The sequence below is a fragment of the Patagioenas fasciata genome, chromosome 3 (genome assembly GCF_037038585.1).
Source record: "Patagioenas fasciata isolate bPatFas1 chromosome 3, bPatFas1.hap1, whole genome shotgun sequence".
Classification (NCBI taxonomy): domain Eukaryota; kingdom Metazoa; phylum Chordata; class Aves; order Columbiformes; family Columbidae; genus Patagioenas; species Patagioenas fasciata.
Window position 1 is genome coordinate 58175402 of NC_092522.1, and position 20648 is coordinate 58196049.

General features: G+C 37.2%; 1 protein-coding gene across 1 annotated transcript in view; it reads left to right on the plus strand.

Moving 5' to 3' along the window:
- The window catches only part of PCMT1 (protein-L-isoaspartate (D-aspartate) O-methyltransferase), a 34701-nt gene extending 17058 nt beyond the window's left edge, over window positions 1-17643 (plus strand). Inside the window, 4 exon segments of the mRNA XM_065833962.2 lie at window positions 1816-1936; window positions 6603-6688; window positions 8320-8489; window positions 15396-17643. Coding sequence (XP_065690034.2) covers window positions 1816-1936; window positions 6603-6688; window positions 8320-8489; window positions 15396-15408 — 390 coding nt within the window. The 3' untranslated portion in view covers window positions 15409-17643.
- Window positions 17644-20648: the final 3005 nt, after the last annotated feature.

The window sequence follows — 20648 nt, forward strand, 5'->3', positions numbered from 1 at the left end:
CATTCAGTTGAGGATGTGCTTACTGAATCATGGGGATGTTGCTTCTCAGTCTGCTTGAGATCTAGAAGGAATAGCTCACATTTGTGGCACAAGTACCTGAGTGCACATTGATGTCATTGACAGTTTTACTCCTATTATGATAATCTCATCTGTGGTACTTCTGGGAAAGCTACATGTTTACTTAGAGTAGCAAAGCATCTCTAAGATTTTTGTTTGGGTTTTCATGTTAAAGTGCTGGGATAAACTTAACTACATAGCATAGAAACTTAAACTAAGTTTATTTGCTTTTAAAGGTTCCTGGCAAATTAAATGAATTGTAGATTTCATCCTGAAAGCACTGGAATTATAAAAAGAGTGTGGTATGTTTTTATTCCAAACAGACCATGGAGATCCCAAAAATCGCAGGATTTCACTGTTGTCTCAACTGCATACACTTCAGAGTTCCAGGGTTATAGACAGAGATAATTGATGAGGACTCAGAAATAGCTTAACAGACTGACATACAGTAGGAGGTTCGCTTACCTGATACCAGGCTGTTTAATGCTGTGACTGTTCTGCTAAATTTTAATTTCTGTGATATTAACCTTTGTTGGACTACAGTGGATCTTTCAGCAGCTTGTGGTAAAACTGACTGCCAAGCATTCCTCCAAATAGCAACTTGTGGTTGTCATAGTGAAAACTTGCCATGTGTCTTGCTCTGTTTCAAAGGCTAGACTGGGGCTCTTCCATTTGAAAAAGAAGAGATAACACTGCCCTTTTGATGTTTTTAGCACAGGACTTGTCCACAATAAAAAATAAAAAAGTCCCCATTATATCAATAACCAATTATTAATTTTCCATGACTTTGAAACATTAAAATGTAAGATACAGAAATACAACCAAGACATTAAAATGTTTCTGAAGGCAAGGTTGTATGTCAACATGGGCTGCTAGGACATACTCTACCATTGTCTTGTTTGAGGTGGTTCCTGTTAAAAATGGTCAGATTTGGATCTTTCTCTCCTCTCTCCAAAGTTGGAATGTTGTTGTTGTTGGTTTTTTTTTTTTTGGTTGGTGGTTTGATTTTTTTTTTTTTCCTGGAGTAAAGATGCGCTTCCAGATGAAATGCCTGTAATAGAGAAGTTTTTGTTAGTAGGCCTTTTTTTCTGCCTCAGAATACACAGATCTTTTGTGACCTTTTTGTGAGTTATGAGCTCTCAAAATTCCACTCTTGGTCTGGAAGCAAGCCGTAGATCTGAAAGTAGATTAATGAATGCAAGGGTAGGTAGAAGGTGGTTTGTCCTTGACTGTTAATTGGTGCATTTGCTTCGGAAAGAATAGGACTCTTGAGTTATCTTAGAATAAAATGCATGAGTTACTATTTTGCTTAAAGTAAGGTCTTCTCTAGAAAAACCATAGTCTTTAAGTAAGTTAATTCGGCATCAAAGGAGAATAGTTTTAGTCTTTGTTCTTGAAGTTTCTGCTTTCTATTGCAGGTAATGCAGACACTTATAATCAAATTTAACTTTAAAAATTCAGGGAAGAAATTTCCACTAGTAGCATAACTGAACTGAATCAGCATAACTGAACTGAATCACATCTCAAAAAGCTGACTATAACAAGCATTTATAGGACTGTACTGACAAGCTTTAATTACCAGTTGCTTCCAGCAGTTAGGATGTTTAATTCTAATCAGAAGTTTTAATAATATTGGGAAAATCTAATTCCACTTTACTGTTTCTGTTTTTATTTTAGAGAACTGGTCTCAGGAGCTAGAAATACTCATTCTGTAAATCAAACTAGCAGAAATTATTCAACTGTATATTTTTATTCCAGGTTGGTCCCAAAGGACAAGTTGTAGGAATTGATCATATCAAAGAACTAGTAGATGACTCAATAAATAATGTCAAAAAAGATGATCCCACATTGCTGTCTTCAGGAAGAGTGAAACTGATTGGTGAGCATCAGACTGATATACTTACTAATTAAACTGCCATTCTTTCTAGCAGCTGGTTGAAAATGACTGGAATTGGATGTGAAATTTTAATTTAGGAAGTTAAACCAAAGAAGAAGAGCCAAATGAAAATTTAAAAATCCAAGTTGTCTTTAGGCCTTTGAAAAATATCTTCTTTCCACAGTTTTGAGAATATGACTTCTGGTATAATCTTAAATAATATGTAATCATTCAATTAGAGAAGCTTAACAGGGAAGTGTTTTCTGGTAAAAATACTTTACATGCTGAAGGTCTGTCATGTTAAATTTGCCATTTAAAATTGGGTTTGAGTGCACAGCTTTTCTGGAATAAATGTACTGTTATCTGAATTTGAGCATTTTAACAAAGCCTTCGTACTTTTGATACAGTAATTGAGAAACCTGCATGCAAAGACTTGAGTGGAAAAAGTACTAGGTTGGCAGTATGCATCACTGAAGTTTATTTCACTTGTTTTTAAAATTTGCGGTATTTGTATGTTAGAGAAGTAATTAATTGACACCAGACTATTTCAATCAAAGTTACTGAGAGGAAATAATGCTATACAAGCACAGTGAATTGTTAGTAAATTGTTTTAAATAATACTTTTTTGAAATAAAAATTATTTTTTGTTGTTGTTGTTGTTTTGGTGTTTTGTTTGTTTTTAGAAGATGCAAAGCTGTCAAGAGGAAAGCATTCATTTTGTTATCATTCTAATTGTTAGGTTTAAAAAGAAGTTGAATGTCTGGATTATTTTGAGGCTTCTTACAAGAACGCTTAGAAAATTGATTAATCTGTGATGCTTGGCTCTTAAGTACTATTTTGATACTTGGTCTTTTTTTTTTTTTGTAAATGAGAGAGTTCTCTACATCTTTTTAAAATAAACAAATCAACACATGTACTTGTACATGTGTACAAAATACAGTGTCCCTCACTGAGAACACTTATACCTTAAATGTTCTTGAAAAAGTTATACTGAGACTGTTTGGGCTGCAGAGGGGAAATAATGGAAATTATCCTCTTATTGCTGTAGAGGAGCAATTTGTACTTAAGCTTCTGGTTATACCTGAAACAAACTCTGATGCTCTTGGTAGTCTAGAATTCTAAGTAAACATCATCATCTTTATTGTGTTTGATTGTCTAGAAGGATGACTAAGAGACTTCTGAATAGTTTTGTTGTGAGGTACATTTAAAAAAAAATACAGTAGCACTTCTGTGAAACAGGTGGAGAAGAATGTTTCAACTGTGCTGGATTCCTGGGAGCTCTTTGATGTAGAGGGAGAATCTGGACAGAGCTGTTTTTTAAAACAACAACAAAAATGAAAAGCACCCAAACACCCCACCTCCCTAAGACACAAACAAAAAATCCTTGAAAACCCAGAGCTGATTGGTGATAGGAACTATATGAATTAGGATTAGAGAAGTCAGTTTCTGGCTTCTAACAAATATGCTTCAAACATTCTCTGTTGCTTGGTCACATTTAAGATGTGCCATAACTGCATTTCTGAAGCATCAACATTATTTCGGGGTGTCTTAGTAATAGAACTGCACTGAGAACTTGGGAACAGGTATACAGGTATAGTTAGGATATGTCTGTATTAGTTTATGGATTGGTTTCTGATTTGGTTTTGTTTTACTTTTTTGGTGTGGTTTGTTTTTTGTTTCTTCTTAAGATCAGGAGGATGCCTTTGAGGTCAATATCCCAACTGCTTCTACTTACCACACTTTGAGTCACATGAAAGTACTCCTGGAGAGCATCAAGTTTGATTACTTGTGGATGGAACTAGATGGGAATATGCGCTCTGAGAAGCAATCAAATATGTTTGATATGCTAATGGATATTAAGTCAATAAGACTAGAACTAGACTAGAATGATCATTCTGAAATGCATTATGTTGCATGGACATCAGGTTCTCAGCAAAAACTGTTCTGCTATACAGATCTACTTCTATTGTACTGCACTATTTGCTGATGCAGACATAGCCAGAGGGGATGAGGGTATTCTAACCACAGTGAAGTAGTTTTCTTCTGTTTCTGTGCTCATGCTACGAGGTCTGCTTAGAGACACTGAAGGCTTGAGTGCTGTGATCAGCATATCAGTTCTAGGGTCAAAAGCAAGCTACAAAAACCTTTTATGTCAGAAAGTCCTGACGCTACTTCCCCCCTCATCACCACCTGCCACTGTGATCACTTCTTTAACAGACTGCATGTAACTGGAGATCTGAGTAGGATGGGTGACATTATTCAGGATGTAAGCACAAGCTCAAAATTTAGGCTGCTGTTTCCTTTGGACATTGAATAATGTAATAATTTGTATCACATTAAATATATGAATGCTGACTTAATTTTTAAAAATATTCTGGATGTCTAAAAGTGTGCTCCCATTGTGGATGGCCATATACCTGACTGCTGTAACCAAGAGAATTTTTGTGGAGGTTAAAAGGAAAGAGCCATGCTGCACTTGCTACAAATAGAAGAGCGTGGTTTTTTGTTTTGGGGGGACGGGGGAGTGTGCTGGTGCTGATTCTGAAGATGGTAGCTTTGGTTTGGGCTGTTGATGTAAGGGCAAAGGGTTTAGATGTTTTGAGTCCTTTTTACCACTATCAGTGAAGTGATAATATGTGCTGAAGTTACATACAGACTTCTGGATAGTGCACAAGGTGCATTTAGGTCTCAGAATACATGTGTTCTTCAGTAGATGACTTAATGGTTTCTTTCACAGCTGTTCCTTGATCTTGACAATCTTTCCTTCTTTTGCCAGCAGTACTGGAGATCACTGCTCCTGATGCCCCATCTTGGGGATTGAGGGTCTGTCTCCCTGTGTAACTTAGGTCATTCAAAGCAGTATCTGTATGTTTGAGCAAAAGAAGTCTTTCTCCATTGTTTCCTCTGATGGACAGTGGCTTGATACAGGAACGTGTTACTACTTTATCTTTAGAGGAGGTATACAGCAAATATAAATTATATACTTGACTGCATTGAAGCTGTTGTTCCAGTAGAACCCACTTCAGCAGAATCAGAGAGATTAAACCCTGGAAATACTAGAACTTTCATCTTCATTCCTGATGACAGTAATAAAAGCTGACTTAGTGGAACTGGTGATCAATAGGCATGGGTTCTCTTTGAAGCATTGGTAGTTCTTGCTTGGCAGCTTCTGCCTGTGGCCCTTCATTGGAGCTTGTACTGGTTAGAGCTGGTGATAAAGAGGAATTAAGTCTCTGAACTTTAAGGGGCTTCTCAGCTACAGGGGAATTGTGCTCTCTTCTTAGCTTTGGGTGTAGAAGGTCCTTGTAGGGTCTCGTTTCAGGACCTAATTGTGAAAGATTACGAACTCTTCCTGTGCATTCTTTGATACTTAAGGGTGTTGTTACTGTCCAGGTGGCCTTCCCTGTCATTGTGTATTTTTCCTGCCTTGTAAGTTGTTGGAAGACAAAAAGTTGACAAATGTTCAGCCTCTGGCAAGATCTTAGAATTCATTTTGAATCATTCAGCCTTTTAATTAACCTGCAATAATAGTGATTGCACAGAAGTCAAAGCTGAAGACACGAAACCCCGAACAACTACTTGTGCTGAGCAGAGAACTATGTTCATTAGCCTCCTTGCTTTTTTTTTTTTTCTTGACTGATTACTTGGACTTCTGCAGTCACTGAGTATGAATTTATGGATGGTTTAGATTCACCACTTCTGTTCCTAAATAACTCCAGAGAGAGCTAGCCTGACTTTTTCTGAATTTTCCAGTGATTTCCTGTAAGTACTGTGAATGCTACATTCACATAATCTTTTTATGAAACTTAACTCAGGGTCTAGTCTAGTTTGCTACATTTCAGTGGCTTTAAAAAAACCCAGTCTGTTCTCATTTCATCCTGCATAACTGGGATGGTGTGAGACATCTGTGACAGGGTGCTTCTTCATGAGTTCTCCACCAGAACAGAAGCTGCATCAGTAGCCCTCTGAATAACTTAATTACGCCTAACATCTTCCAAGCAGCCACCTGGAGCTTTAAGCCACAGGTCTGACATGGCCATCCATGTTAGTCCAGCAATTGTCTGCAGGAAGGATAGTGAGACCAATCTACTGGCAAAGTGGGATGCATGGGGATTAGTGTTGTACTGTATTAATGTATAGATGTAGGTGCTGACTTCCTTCCACCTTGTAGTGCAGTTACAGGTGTATAGTCCATGTGAATACTTGGGTTGTCTTCTTCTCACCTTTGGAGTCTTGTGATATGTGTTTCTGAATTTAATGCTTTAGACTTACGATTTGCATTATATTTAGGAATGGTGTGCCTGAAGGCAAAGCGGGTGTTCTAAGGGTAGAGGAGGGGAAAAGTCACTTGCATTGGAATGGTAGGGCACATACTTAAGTAGCTTTTCTGGGTGAACTACGTGTCTCGAAGAACTATAATTATAAATCCATCCTTTCAGGTGCTTCAGAGTATTTAATACTTTTTGTAAGTGTGTATATATGTATGGGGGTGTTTTGTTGCATCTATTTTACAACCGTGTTAATATTTTAAAACTGACTTCATGTTATTACTGCTCAGCAGAATTTTAGTTGAAATCTGAGCATAGCCTTGTTGTACATATAGATACGGCAGATCACCTGGTTTTTTTCCATTCATTTTGAAAATGTTAAAAAAAGTGTTTTCTTGCAGTGGGAGATGGAAGACTGGGATATGCAGAAGAAGCTCCTTATGATGCGATTCATGTAGGAGCTGCAGCACCCATTGTGCCCCAAGCAGTAAGCCTCTATGTTTTATGTGTGTGATTCAGTAATCTCTTAGTGGTAAAGAACATTTTACATACGTATCTATGTAAAATATTTTGGTAGACTTGCACTGCTGTGAGTATCAGTGGCCAGGATGGTATTACATTATGGTGTGGGGTTTTTTATTTCTGTTACAATTTGCCTTCTTGTTGTTTTGCAAAAGTTCTGTGTTATAACAACTCTAAATAAAATTATTTTAAAATGACTTGTGCACAACCCTCTATTACAACAATGGTTATGAAGATTTTATTTAATAAATCAATTTGGTTTTATCAAACATTGAAATACAAAATCTAAGTATTTGTTTCCCAGGTTCCAACGTATTGAACCTGTTAAAGATGTGAAATGCTCAGCTGGAAATACAGACAATGCCGTGTGTTTTTAGTTTTCAGAGTGGATATAGGGCAGTTCTTACTGGAAAAGCTGAAGACTAACTAGGGACTTTAGAGTGTGTATACATGAAGTTTATTCTTGAAGATAAGGTATTTTTTTTTTCCTTCTTCCTTTCATGAGGTGAATGGAAATATGCACCATGATTTTGTTATGCTAGATACCAGTTATTTTTTTTTTTAACTTGAGTTTTAATGGGAGATGGTGAAGGACTGGAGGTTTGAGGCGATATAGATGGGTTAGACTTTTCCAGACATCAGCCGTTGGGTTGTTTGGTGTATTTTTTGTTTGTTTATTTGTTTTTTTGTTGGTGGTTTTTTTTTTGTTTTATTTTTCCTGTTTTGAAATTTTATTTATTTATCTATTTATTTATTTATTGGGGGAGGGGCTGTTACCAGATAAGTGTTGGCAGTGGAGAATTAAAAAGGTAATTTAAAGCTTATTAGTGAATTAAACAGTTCTTAATTGTAACTTCTGTTAGTAATAGGGATTAATCTTTTTTCATGGCATCTGGGAAGTACTGGATTTTCCTTGAGACTACTGTGATTAGCCTCCTTCTTTAATTATGAAAGCAAAAAAAAAAAAATCCAAGCATGTCTATCACATACTGTGTTACTTGTCACTTATCTTACTCTTATTCATATATTTTAGACTAGATTCATAAAATGCTTTCCATTCACAGAATGAAAGAGGGGCTATTGGGTAGCGAGTGTGTTGTAGACAACTTAAAATTATTCCAGGAAGATATATTTTTAAAAGTCACAAATTTCAAATCTTATTCTGTGGGTTTAAGGGGAGATCAGTTACCCCAAAAATGTTCAACAGTGGGCCTGTCCTGATGCACAGTAAGCATCAGTTAAACTAGCAGTTTTAAAATATTGAATCTGCTGTAAAAATAACTTGTGATATACATTTTCCCCTCTTACATAGAAACTAAAACTGCTAACAACCCAGTTAATCCAATTACAGTTTTACCTTCCTTTGGAATTATATAAGATTATTGTGAATGCTTCTGTAATACCAGTTGTTGTACCGTGTGGTCATAATACTCTCATTTTCAGTGCATTTTTTTATTTTGCCTAATTGAAGTAATTATCTACTGCGTAACAGTAGATAGATGAATTGTGGCAAAGCTGTTAATCTAATGTAATAAACTTTGGATCCAGCTTCTCTGAAGTGGCTGGTTACATTCTAATTTCTGTGTTGTGTTCTAGCTTATAGATCAGTTAAAACCTGGCGGAAGATTGATATTACCAGTTGGCCCTGCAGGGGGAAACCAGATGCTCGAACAGTATGACAAACTAGAAGATGGCAGTGTCAAAATGAAGCCTCTGATGGGAGTGATATATGTGCCTTTAACAGATAAAGAGAAGCAGTGGTCCAGGTGGAAGTGATTTTCTGTTCCACTTACTTCTTCCACACACACACAAGGTGAAAGGGTGTGAATTTTAAGCAGATAGACTGCAAAGCCTGCCTTTGCTGCTGTCATTGCTTTCTGCTCCTCCATACCATGAAAAGTGACTCAGTTTGCATTACTATATCACCAAAAGGAGGTTATTCTAAGTTTGAGTTAATTTAAAAGGAGAAGAGGAGTATTGCATGGGTTGCACTTTGCCTCTTTCAGACATGTTTTCTTTAGTCTTTGGTGTGTTAAAGTGTCTTATTTGTTGTTTTAAACACAGTATTTTCTAAATTTAAATTTCACTTTAATGAACTGTTTATAACTAGCCTGCCCAGTAATTAGGGTAAAGTGTAAAATACTACTTATTAATAAATATTGTGTTGTTCTGTAAGTTAGTGGTAGTTGGGTGTTTATTTTTTGTTTTTCTGAAATGTCACAAATGAAGTAAAATCTTTGTAAAATGCTTTGTGGGAAATATAGATGATCTAGTGAGCACTTTTCCCTCAGCCTCCAAGTAGCAGAAAGTGGATAAGGTAATCCCATCTTCCCTGATGTATAAATGTAGTTGAGCAGCGTTCAGAAAAAATTCTCAGACACGTTATTAAAAGTCTGTCTCTGATGGGGTTATATTTGTGTTCAACAACACAGCAAACTCTGGAGGCCTTTCTAGAGGTAGTAAACCTTCCATTTTGCTGAATTGGATGGCCAGTAACATACACGTAACACAACTGTCAGCTTAAACCATACTAGGCATTAGTATGCAAGTGAACAAAGCAGCAGTTCTGTTTTGCTTCCTGGCAGAAAAACACTTGTGAATGTATTATCTCCATTAATGAAGTTCATAGATTTGTATTGAGTTCTGAAAATGACTTTGAGCTCTATAACTCCTAACTTTAGATTTTATATTTGCCACTATTCCCTCAGTAGGGTACTTGGGGGTTTCCTGCCTCTTGTAAGGCCTTGAAAGTCTTGCTTTGTGGTTGTTTTCCTCCCCTGGCAAATGTGGTGGACCTTATTCAAGTTTGGAGTCCATGTTCTGCTTACTAAAAAAAAAAAAAGTATTCTTCCTAAGCCTTCCTTTTTTCAGCGAGGTTTTATAGCTATTTCTGCATTTCCACCTGATCTGAGTATAGTAGCAGTTAAGCGCTTTTGGTAGCAGCAACGTATGTTCTTATAAACAGCGTTTACTGAAGGGTTTCTGGAATGGCAGTGGTTATCCTTTGGTGCTACTGAAGGTGGTGTAGTGTATTAAGGACTAGAATTCTAAGGCCGTTGTATCTCTTCTCTGCAGTTTTGTACTGCATTTTCTCTGCTAGCTCAGGAAAAAGTAATAGATTGTCTTTAGGCCTTCTTCTGTCATGAGTACTGTGGGGTTTGTTTCCCCAGATTTTCTTACCAATTTCTGTTATCTGAGGTCTTTTCCAACCCAGTCGATTCTGTGTGTGATTTTCTGAAATACTTCATGTTTTTAGTTATTTCTTTCTAAATAAAGTGTTAAGAATATACATTGGTGTTATCAGAAAAGGTGAGTGCTTAGTCTGAATAGTTACCTTGATCACTACAGTGGCATAGAGGTTGTTTCTTGCTACATACATTTATATTTGGTTCAGACATGGAAATTTCAAAGTGCACTTCTTGTAATGTTTGTTTTGTCTTTAATTGTTCATTTTGTGATCTAAGAAAATGCCCATTCCCTTCTCAAGAATAAGTGCCAGTGCACTGCTGACCTTACAGGAGGTCACAACTGGTGGGTTTTTTTGTTTTTTACTTATTGGTGAGTCCGAAGTGCATGGTCAGCCAGCTGCTGCTAAGAAAACTCGTAATTATAAATCAACATTTGTTATCTATGCCAGCAGCAAAGACGAGGGAGGTATTTTTTCTGCACTTCCTAGATTTCAGTTGCTCTTTCTGAAATTGTTGAAGACCTGTGAGCAGAGATCAGAGATTCCTCTGAGAGAGCATCTTTTAAGTCTTTCTGTAATAAAGAGCTGTAGTATATGAGAGACTCTAGAATACATTGAACAATCATCGTTTTTAGAGCAGCTGAAGAATCATCCTCTGTGTTTAGCTTGTTATTTTCTTAGTTTACATTACGTTATACAGTTTCATTCATAATGCAGGTAACAGTTTTGTCACGTTAAGAACTGGTGTCCCTTCACAAAATACAATTGATAGGCCAGCAGCATTTTCCTAGGTTGGTAGACCTGCCAGTTGGCAAGAGAGAAGCCACTTCAGGTTTTCCTTAGACATTCACATGTTGGAGAAGTTAGTACAGGTCCTTACTAGGGCTGCAAGGTGGTCTTTACGAAGCCGCACAACAGTCATTTGATCTCCAAGTGTGTTTGAGGTCAGACCTACCTGCAGACATTTTGCATCATTCTTCACTATGTGAAACTGGAACTTCTGGCAGAAGAAAATCTGGACTAGCTGGAGGGAGAAGACTCCTTAGATTTCAATAAACTGATGTTGTGATGCTAAATAAAGAATTTTATTTTGTGAATGTTATTGGATTTCTTTAAATTTAGTCCATAATTTTCTAGTTTGGGTTCAGCTGCAGTAGAATTTTTAAGCTCCAAGTATTAGGGGGAATCTTCTCAAATGTGGCTCCATGGTACATTTAGAAGTAGAATATACACAGGAATCTAATCACTGGTATAAAATGAAATGCATTAGTATACCAGAGATCCAGCAGTAGGTGCCCACTTACATGATTATACTGGTAAGGATAACTTTCTAATTATTAATCTTTTCCTACTGATAAGTAGGGAGGAGAGAAGACTTCCTGTGCCACTCGGTTGAGGACACAGCTTATTTGCTGCCTTATTGGCAAATTAGGATCTCCCTGGTTTTACTTCGCTCTGAAAGTTCACTCACTACTTACATGGAGGGACAATTTAAAGAGAATAACAGTGTAAGGAACGCTTAGCGGTGAGTCTCTGTTGCAATCTTGGATTTTATTTCCAAAAAGCCAGCTGTTTAAAAAAGTTAACAAGCTACTTTTTAAACTTAAAATATTGCATTAGTAGAAATAATTTAGAAATGTACTGCTAAATTCATATTTGCTGATAAAATACAAAATTTTAGTGACAGTATAACCTTTCTGAGCAAAAACTGTAGTGAGTAGACTGGGGCTGCTACTGTGTCCCACTGTAAATACAACATGATTAATCACCCTTCTGGAAACCATTTTTTTTTTAGGAAATATTTTAATATGTTTCTCCTTAGAAACTTTTATTCAGTGTTTCAAATGCCCTTGATGAGCTAGTTGTTGAATTTCAGTTGAAATTAGCAAGAATTGTTTTCCCAGAATTTCTTAGGCTATGCAGACTAATGATTATGGTTAAAGTTTTTATTTTACTTAAGCAAAAAAAAAAAATCTGCACAAAACATTTTAGGTTAAATTCAAAATGTATGTATTATGCAAAAATGCACGTGATGTAACCAATATACTAGGTTGCAGAGAAAATTTCATTTTCTTTGTCATTTCAACTTACTCTTTCAGTTTGATGACTGATCATAGCAAATACTAAATAATCTGTAACAACACCTTTTCAGATTAAAGTGCTATGCTACAAGTCTAAATATTGTGTCTATGTACCTTTAAAATTACAAAGGGAGAAATAATTGGTTGCTGAAACACTGAGCAGATACTGAAATTCAGAATGTAGCCTAATATGAATTAGAAATACAGTATCAGTAATGACAGCATATTTCTCATAGATGAATGATGTATCAAAAAGGGAAAGTCAAATGCTGCCTAATGAGAGGAAAACTGAAGTAGATTATAAAGAGTGAGTTACAGATTTCAAATAAATTTATAAGTGCTCATTCAAATATTTAATTTGAATGTCTTCCATCAAAGAGGTGGAGACGTATCGCAAAACTTGATGACTGACCGGTATCCCAAGCTTATATCTTATTGTTGATCAGATTTGTGATTTTTAATTTTTTTTTAATTTATTTTTTTTTCCACAATGAACTCTTGACATTCACCTGAAATGCTACCTATTAGATTTGTCTTAGTTTGTTGTTGGATACTCCTAATGGGAAGTGTGGAATATTCCTATATATGCTTCCCCTACTAGTAAGCCAAAGTCTTTCAAACTTTCTTAAATTTATTTTTAGAATAGTAATTTTGAGCTAATGACTTTTGAAATTTGCTTGAACTTGAATTCTTATGCCTCAACTGATGATACTAGATGAGTGATTCTCTTGCTAGAATTCCAAGGGCCTGAGAAGGACTATTGTGATGACTGAAAACCTATATATATATATATATATATATATATATATATATATATATATATGTTGCTTACTAAGCAGAAGCTAGTAAGCAGATGGGAAGGAGTGCATATATGAAGGTGGAAGGAAGTTGTGAGTTGTTTAAGAATCACACCAAATAGTTGTGGCCAGAAAAAGGGAGAAAAAGACAACTTAATTAGTAGATCTTTTCTATGGCTCTAGAGGACAGCAGGATATTTTTAACAAGGAAATAGCAGTCGTCTTTTGAGTCTACTTTTAAGCTTTGTAGCAGGATAGATGTTTTACTGACCAGAGGGCAGGCAAGCAGCCTGTTTTTTACCAGTAGTTGAGAGCTGGTAGAGTTCACAGCTTGGCAGCTTCTGATCATACAACTTTAATTTAGATGAGCTGATGCTGTTTTGCAATGTGTATTTAAGTCTGCAGGCTGTTCACATTAGGTGGAAAGCTGAGAACTGTTACCTGCCTGATGATCTAAGACTTTTCTATAACTTTCTGATATGTATAATCCAATAGTGAATATACAAGCTCAGCTTCTCATAGCAATAGAAAATAAATGCTGCATAATTTTAACACATACATCATGGATAGTTTTGGGCTGGCATACTGTTAGTGAAGAGCAAGTGAAAAAATCTACTGAGGGAAGCTGATCCACTTAATACAGTAAATGTTCTAACAAACAATATGAAAATATTTTGAAAGGGACATCTGGGATATACATAACTTACAGAGACATTATTATGTGGTCAGGAATAGCTTAAAGCAGTACAAAATGCCAACAATTAAAACATTGGCATGTTACTATTACTTATTTGAATTGTAAATACAAATACCATTTTGTAAAAGGAAAAAAAATCCCACACTTCAAATGCCTCAAGTGTGTTAGCAACATTGTGCAAAAATCTTGCAAACATCTGTGGCTTGGTAAAATTATCATGTTTAATAGTTTCAGAGTAAATATGGGATTTTTCTTAGGTGTACATTTTCTTGAGGATTTAAAGAGTAAAAATTATTTATCACAGTAAAAGGCTTTTACAAAGAGGGTCTGGTAGGAATCAGGATGAAAATCAAATCAGCAATGAGGCATATGAGACTAAACCACCATTACTTACATATGCTTCTTGAAGTTGTAAGTATTAACTGATGATATAGCTCCTGGAGGTATTAAGGATGAATGAAGTACTTGTCCTAAAGTGACCGGCAATGCATTTTAAACTAAGTATCAAATGTTGATTTATTTTTATCTGTTTAAAGTAAGCACATACCCATTCTATGAAATAGGCAAATATGGAGAACTTCCAAAGCTTTGGCTATAAACAGATTTTTATTTACCCCTGCCAAGATATGTTCTCCCCTCTTCTGCTTTTTTCTGCTTTCTGTAATTACTGCAATACTCTGAAGCTGGATGGTTAGTACCTCACTAATAGAAGGCAGTGCAAAGTGCAAAGAATGCAAATATGTGTCACTAAGAAATCACAACGTTTGCATCCCAGCTGCATTAGATAGAAAACTAGCAATTAAAGCACTAGTTGTGACAGCCTTTTCTGTTGCTTTTAAAATGTTTTGCATGCTGTCATTCCATGCTATACGGTTCCTGAAGGATAATGCCTTTGTAACATTTAAGCTTTTGCTTGTATGCATGTAGCACTATTTTTGTGGGTTAGTTTGCATGATAGCTGGAAATACTATTGTGTATGGAGCCAGCAATCACATTAGTGAAGTTTTTCTAAATTCAAACAGTGTTTGCTTTGGCTCATGAGGATGATGCAGCTACTAAACATAAGATCTATAAAGTTACTTGTTGCCTGGTGGTGGGGAAAAAAAAAAAAAGCAAACACTTTTGTGTGAATTTTCCAACATCACAGTGCATAGTTTTTGAATTTGATGGATATTTTCCATTGAAGTTAATGCTTTAGAAATATTTGTAAAAATCACTAATATATAATTTCACTGTTGGAATATGGGTTCTGTGGGTTTCCTGTTTTAATGTGTTTTCAGTGTCCTGCAGGAACAAAAGCCTGCATATTCTAGATTCCTTGTAGATTTAGAGAGACTTCTTGATGCATCCTTTCCCATTTCAACACCCCCCCCTTTCCATAATCTAGACCTGATTTAGCGTAGTTCCTTCAGGAGCTAATTGAGCTCCTCTGCAAAACAAATAAAATAAGTAGTACAAACTGCATGAGGCTGAGGTGAGATTGTGTTCCTAGCTTTCTTGAGAAACTGCAGCTGAAGCTAAACTTGCCTTTTGGCAGCTACAGAGAATGTTTTTTGCCAATACTCTGTCTAGCAAGTTGGCTCAGTTATTTGTCAGCATGTAGCCAACAGAGTCTGGATGACAGGTAGCTGTGTAACTAGCTGTGTGGTGCGGGGGCTGTTTGTTAAAACAAATGATCCATTGAACATAAAATAGAGGGACCCATATTTCACAATATACTACATCATAGTAAGAGAAGATATGGGATTGCTGTTGCCATTTTTCTTTTTTTCCTTAAATACTTGAGGAGATTTCTCAAGTTTTGCTAATGTGCTTGAGCATATAAACGTCATCTGATTCAATATAAAAAAATTTCAAATGTGATTTCTAAGAGAAGGAGAAACATAACTACATGTGTTTTCTTTCTACAGGGATGAATTGTAAAAGCTACACCATCTTGACCCAAACATAGTGTTACAGTGGACTGCTCATCTCCAGTTCTAAAAGCTTTTTGAAAACCAACAGCATTGCAGCTTGTTTTGGACTTCGTTATACTGTTGTTATCAGCATGGAAAAGCGTGGTGTTTGTTTTATTTTTTTAGATGCTCAAGGCAAATCTGATGAAATGGTGGAAAGTTTTACGTGGGCACTGTTTTATTTAACATGCCTTTATTTTACTTTCATTTGTTCAAAGTGAATTTCTGCAGAATGGCAGATAAAGACCTATAGCTTGTGAACTCTAATTTTGATGGGGGTACTTGAACACTCACTTCTCTCAGCTCCTGTGTCCCTTGGTAAAACTGCTTCTGTGCACCTTATGACACTATGTAGGTAATACCAGGTTTTGTGTGTTCCGATGTCTGCTAGATGCTACTAAAAGGACATAAACTTCCTTTTTAAGCTTTTGACATGGTGTCATAGACTAGCATGTAGTAGATACAATCAGCTACTTTATTACCTTAAAACCAGGCATTTGTATATATTAAACTTTGAGAGATCAGAGGTGGGTGGCCACTCTTATGAAACGTTGCTGTTCAAGTCGGACGTAACAGACATGAGTTTCCCTTTCCTTCTGAAATTAACTCACAGTGTCTTGAAATTCTCGTTTGGTTTATAGCTCACTACTGTTGTGATGCACATAGATTTAACTCCTTAAATATGCTGTAAGCTGTGTCCCAGTCACTGAACAGTTTATGCAATACTGCTTTGCCAAATAAAGTTAAAAGCAGAAGTGGAGGGCGGTGCTTGTGTGAAGGATTAGGATTAATATGTAGTGGAATACAAAGATATGGGTTGCTAGATTCTTAAAAAAAAAATCCAGCTTGGTTCTAAAAGAAAGTTGCTTTTGGCAAAGCCACTTGCTGTATTAATGTTCTCATTTTTCTAATTGTGAGCACCCAGGAAAAATTCTGGCTTTTTTACAAAGTGAATTCTTAATTGCTAAACAAAGAAAACATGATACATGCAGAAGGAATAACAAATCCTGGACTCCTAAACGTAGATAGAGATGCAGTTGTTCAATGCACATAACGAAGAGTAGTTGGAAGGCTATAAATGTGTTTTCTGCCCAAGGTTTTCTGGTTTGGTACTGTAAAATGTGAACAGCGAATTGCAAAGCAGTGCAGTAAGGTGAGCTGCTTTGGAAAGGGTCAAAGTGTGTCTTGAGTCATCTTGCTCAGATTTCAGCAACCAGGAGTGAAAGTAAACAACATGTTACCATTGTTTTACTTTTTTATGGTAAAAAGGATTATAGAATAAAATAACTTGCATACAAACAACCCATAGTGATCACTGCAAAAGTATCTTTGACTCATTATAGTTGAACAGCAATAGTTTTGTGATAGGGTTAATCCCTGAAAGCATAAAGGTTAAAATTCAAAGGCCTCTGAATATGAAAGAGGAACATTTTAAATAACTTTAGTTTTGAAGGTCAGACCCATCCTATTCATATGTAAAACACACATATCAATTTATTTAGATGTTTGCAAGTTAATGTACCACCTCCTAATCTGACTGCAGCCTGGGAGCAAATACACAAAGATAAATCTTACAAAAGAATTAATATAGTGTGTATCCTAGAAAATACAATTCAGAAAAACCCACTTGCGTCTGACAAATTTGTACTAACCCACAATCAACTGTGAATCTAGTTCTTGGTGTTGAAGTGAAATATCTTAAATGATGCATGCTGATGTTCAACCTTTTGGTCACTGTATCATTCAGTTTGAGTTCAGCTTTATTTACATCTTCTTACTAATTTAATCAGTGAAATTAAAGATACAAGCTCAACTGTATCCAAATTCTTATCTCTGGACACAGTGTAATTAAGCTAGCCTAACTTGGAAGAGGTCATAAAGCTGAGAACCAGCGACAACTTTTTTTTGGAGAGAACCACTTCAGGAGGTGTAAGACTTCAGGGACCAAGGCTGTTGGGATTAGTGCACCCCTTCCACTGAAGGGGTTGGTGATAGTCAAGGTACTCAGACAGAATGGAGTATCCAGGAGTAGCATTTAGGAGCTGGAAAATGAAAACCCCTCCATGATGGAGCAATGGTTCTGAAGTAAAAACTTCTTGGAGAAGAGGACAAGTTGAAATGCAGATTTGAAGAGCTTGAAAGTGCTGTGTGAACTGTCTGAATTGCTACTTTGCCAAATAAAACAAATTGAGAGGAAGCTGTATCGAAGTGTCTGGGTTTTTTTGTGGCGTCATGGTTTGTTGTGTTGGGTGTTGTGTTGTTTTGTTTGTTTGTTTGTTTTTCTAAGACTTCACATGTCCAAAAATAAAGCAAGCATCTACAAAAATACTGGTTTACTAGATGACCAGAACTATGTGTCTGTTTTCTGTTAATTACTATATTGCAGCAGTTACCAAGCCTGGTAATACCATATGGAATGCAAGTGGAGTTTTATTTGGCTGTTTGGAATCTCTGTGAGTTCACACTGATGTGTTTTGGGGAGCAGGCTGCCTGCGCAGTGTGCAAGTTCTGCCTGCCGCCTGTGGCTGAACCCAGCTAGTAGGAGTGTATGATCTGCCACTTGCAAGGATTAAAGTCTATGTTTTTGTAAGAAATGCAGTGATGTTTCACTGAATTGTTCTGATCACTTCTAAGCTGGAACTTGAGAGAACAGATTGACTGAACCAGCGAGTTGCTCGTCTGGCTGTTTCAGGGATCAGGCAGTAGAAGACCTCCAGAGCTTGAGCAGAGGAACCAAGAGCCTGTACCCGTATCCTGAAAATCAATGAACAGTTGTGGGTGCTCCACAGAGAAGAGCAGTTTGGTGTGCCATGTAGATGCTTTCTGTTTGCATAGCAGGAACTGCCTGTTTATTTACTATTTCCATTCAAGATTTTTTTTTTTTCCTAAATTCTTTTTGGAGGGAAACCAGTGCACAGAGTGTGTGCACCAGCACTGCTGATGGAGGTCACCTGGATCATTCCTGAAATGTTTTGTAATCAGCGAGTTTGAAACCAGCAGTAATGCCTGGAGCAGGGGACTGTATGGCAGGCTCCAGAGCGTCCAGCTGGCAGCAGTTCTCTCCCTGCATGCAGAGCTTTTGTGACATGGTGACAAGCTCCAGAGTTTTCCAGTGTGGAGGGACCGAGGAATTAACCATCAGCACAAAGAGGTAAACTAAAATGTCCAGAGGAAAACTCCGAACTAATAGGGGTATTCCTGCCAGAAAGAAGGGTGTTAACCCATTCTTGCAACAGCAGCGTTTTCTTCCTTTTACTCATTAATGTGCCCTGGGACATGTAGGATTTGATTGAAATGCAGTTCCCAGAAAGAGGATACGATAGAAACTCCTTCCTGATTTTGGCGGAAGTAATGCAACCGAAGCTCATGATTTGTATCTCTGGTTCCATTTAGCTGATTTTGGACATATTAGGATGCAGTTAGATCAAAAAGACTAATTATCTTTATGGAACCCTTGTTCTTTGTCCCAAATTATGTGGAAGAGGTATCCTGCTGAATGAGCAGTGGCCTTGGCTCAGCAAAAAGGCACGATGAGGTCATGCAAGCACATTGTGCCAAAAAAACCCCAACAATGACCAAACAAAAAATGTGGAGGGGAAGTGCTGCCCGAAAAGCAGCATGTGTGCAGGGTGATGCAGGAGGTGATGAGGTCTGAAATTGATCTTTTGCATTTCAGGACATCTGGACTTTACACGTCAGGAAGTATAAATTGGAGTTCAGATGCTGTGGTATACAAGAGATGGATTCAAGCACGGGGTTTACGTTGGTTTTGTGGGTTCATAAAGTTCGCCTTTGGCTCTATTTGATTTTTTTGTCTGCCCACTTAGAATTGTGAAGGGTTGAAGACCAGTTGTGGGAAGTGCACAGACACTCTTAAGGTATGAGAAACCCCTTTTGCCTTTACACTCGTTGCTATGCAATTGTGTGCTCAGAGCATCCGGTGGCAAGGTTTGGGTTGCCATGGCTCAGTCAGGGCCGAGGAAATCGGTTTGGACTAAAGCTTGGCCTTGGCACCAAAAATGCCATAGATTTTCCTCTATCTGTCCTGTCTATTTCTCACATCTCACCTGTGACATGCAGGGCTGCTTTCTGTTCCAGGTGGTAGTTTTAAACGCAGTGCAAATTCATAACGCAGCTGATGCATTCTGAGTTTTCTTATGAAAGGCTGTAATTGTGCTCTCGCGCTCTTGACAGGGTGTTAATGAGATTGCTCAGCAGAATGTGCTCAGGAACTAAAACCATACTTCTTTAAATTATGAATTGAATGGACGTAGTTATTGCTGAATTATGTATGGAGGAGATTCAGCTGCCTGTTGAAAATTGCCTGAAAGCCTCAGGAAGGAGAAATGGAAAGAACTGACTTTGTGTCTCATCATACCAAACTTGGAAATATGAGAGGCTTAATCCTGCGCCTTTTAAACAAATTTCTGTTTTAGCAACAACAGACTATGTTCGTAAAGATTGTTGACGGGGTTTCTCTGAGATCTCACTTTGATCTTCTCTTTTTTTTTTTTTGTAATTCAGACATTTTTGTTATATGCTCCTGAGGAACTGACCTGATAGGTATTCTGGAAAATGAGAAGCTTCTGAGAAGCTGAAGTTCCTTTTTCAACCATGTTTAGGCACATGTTTGCATATTATGTGTCTTTATTATAAACAGGCTAAGTATCTTGTTTAGCATGTTCTGCCAAATCCTTTTTTTGCTGTAATGGAGATGGGGCATCAAAGGTTAATCAGTAACTCTACTTTCAGGTGCCGTGTGGACTAGGACATTTTAAGAGGCTTCTGGTTAGGGAAATGTGTGATTCAGAGTATCTGCCTAAGCGTGTGCCCTGACCAGAGCTCTTGAGCCGCTCATCTCCTCTGGATATAGAGGCAGCCTCAGGAAAGTTGTCCCTTGTGCATGGAATTCGACTTCATAGTCCCTGCTTCCCATTGTGCTGCCCACTTTCCTGTCCTTCCCAGCCCTGCACCCATTCAGGTCTCCTGCTCCTTCTATAACTATGTTGTTCACTCATTTTGTTTTGAATTTAGATATCTTGTCTGTGCATTAGGAGCTGGTAGTTGTGAAGAACAATGTTAAAATGTCTTCCTCTGTCGTCTTTAAAATGGGCTTAAACATTTCTGTTGGCCGAACAGCTGAGGATGTCCTTGCCAGCTGCGACTCGGTTCTTCACAGCACTGAACTTTTCTGCCTTGTCTGTTGTT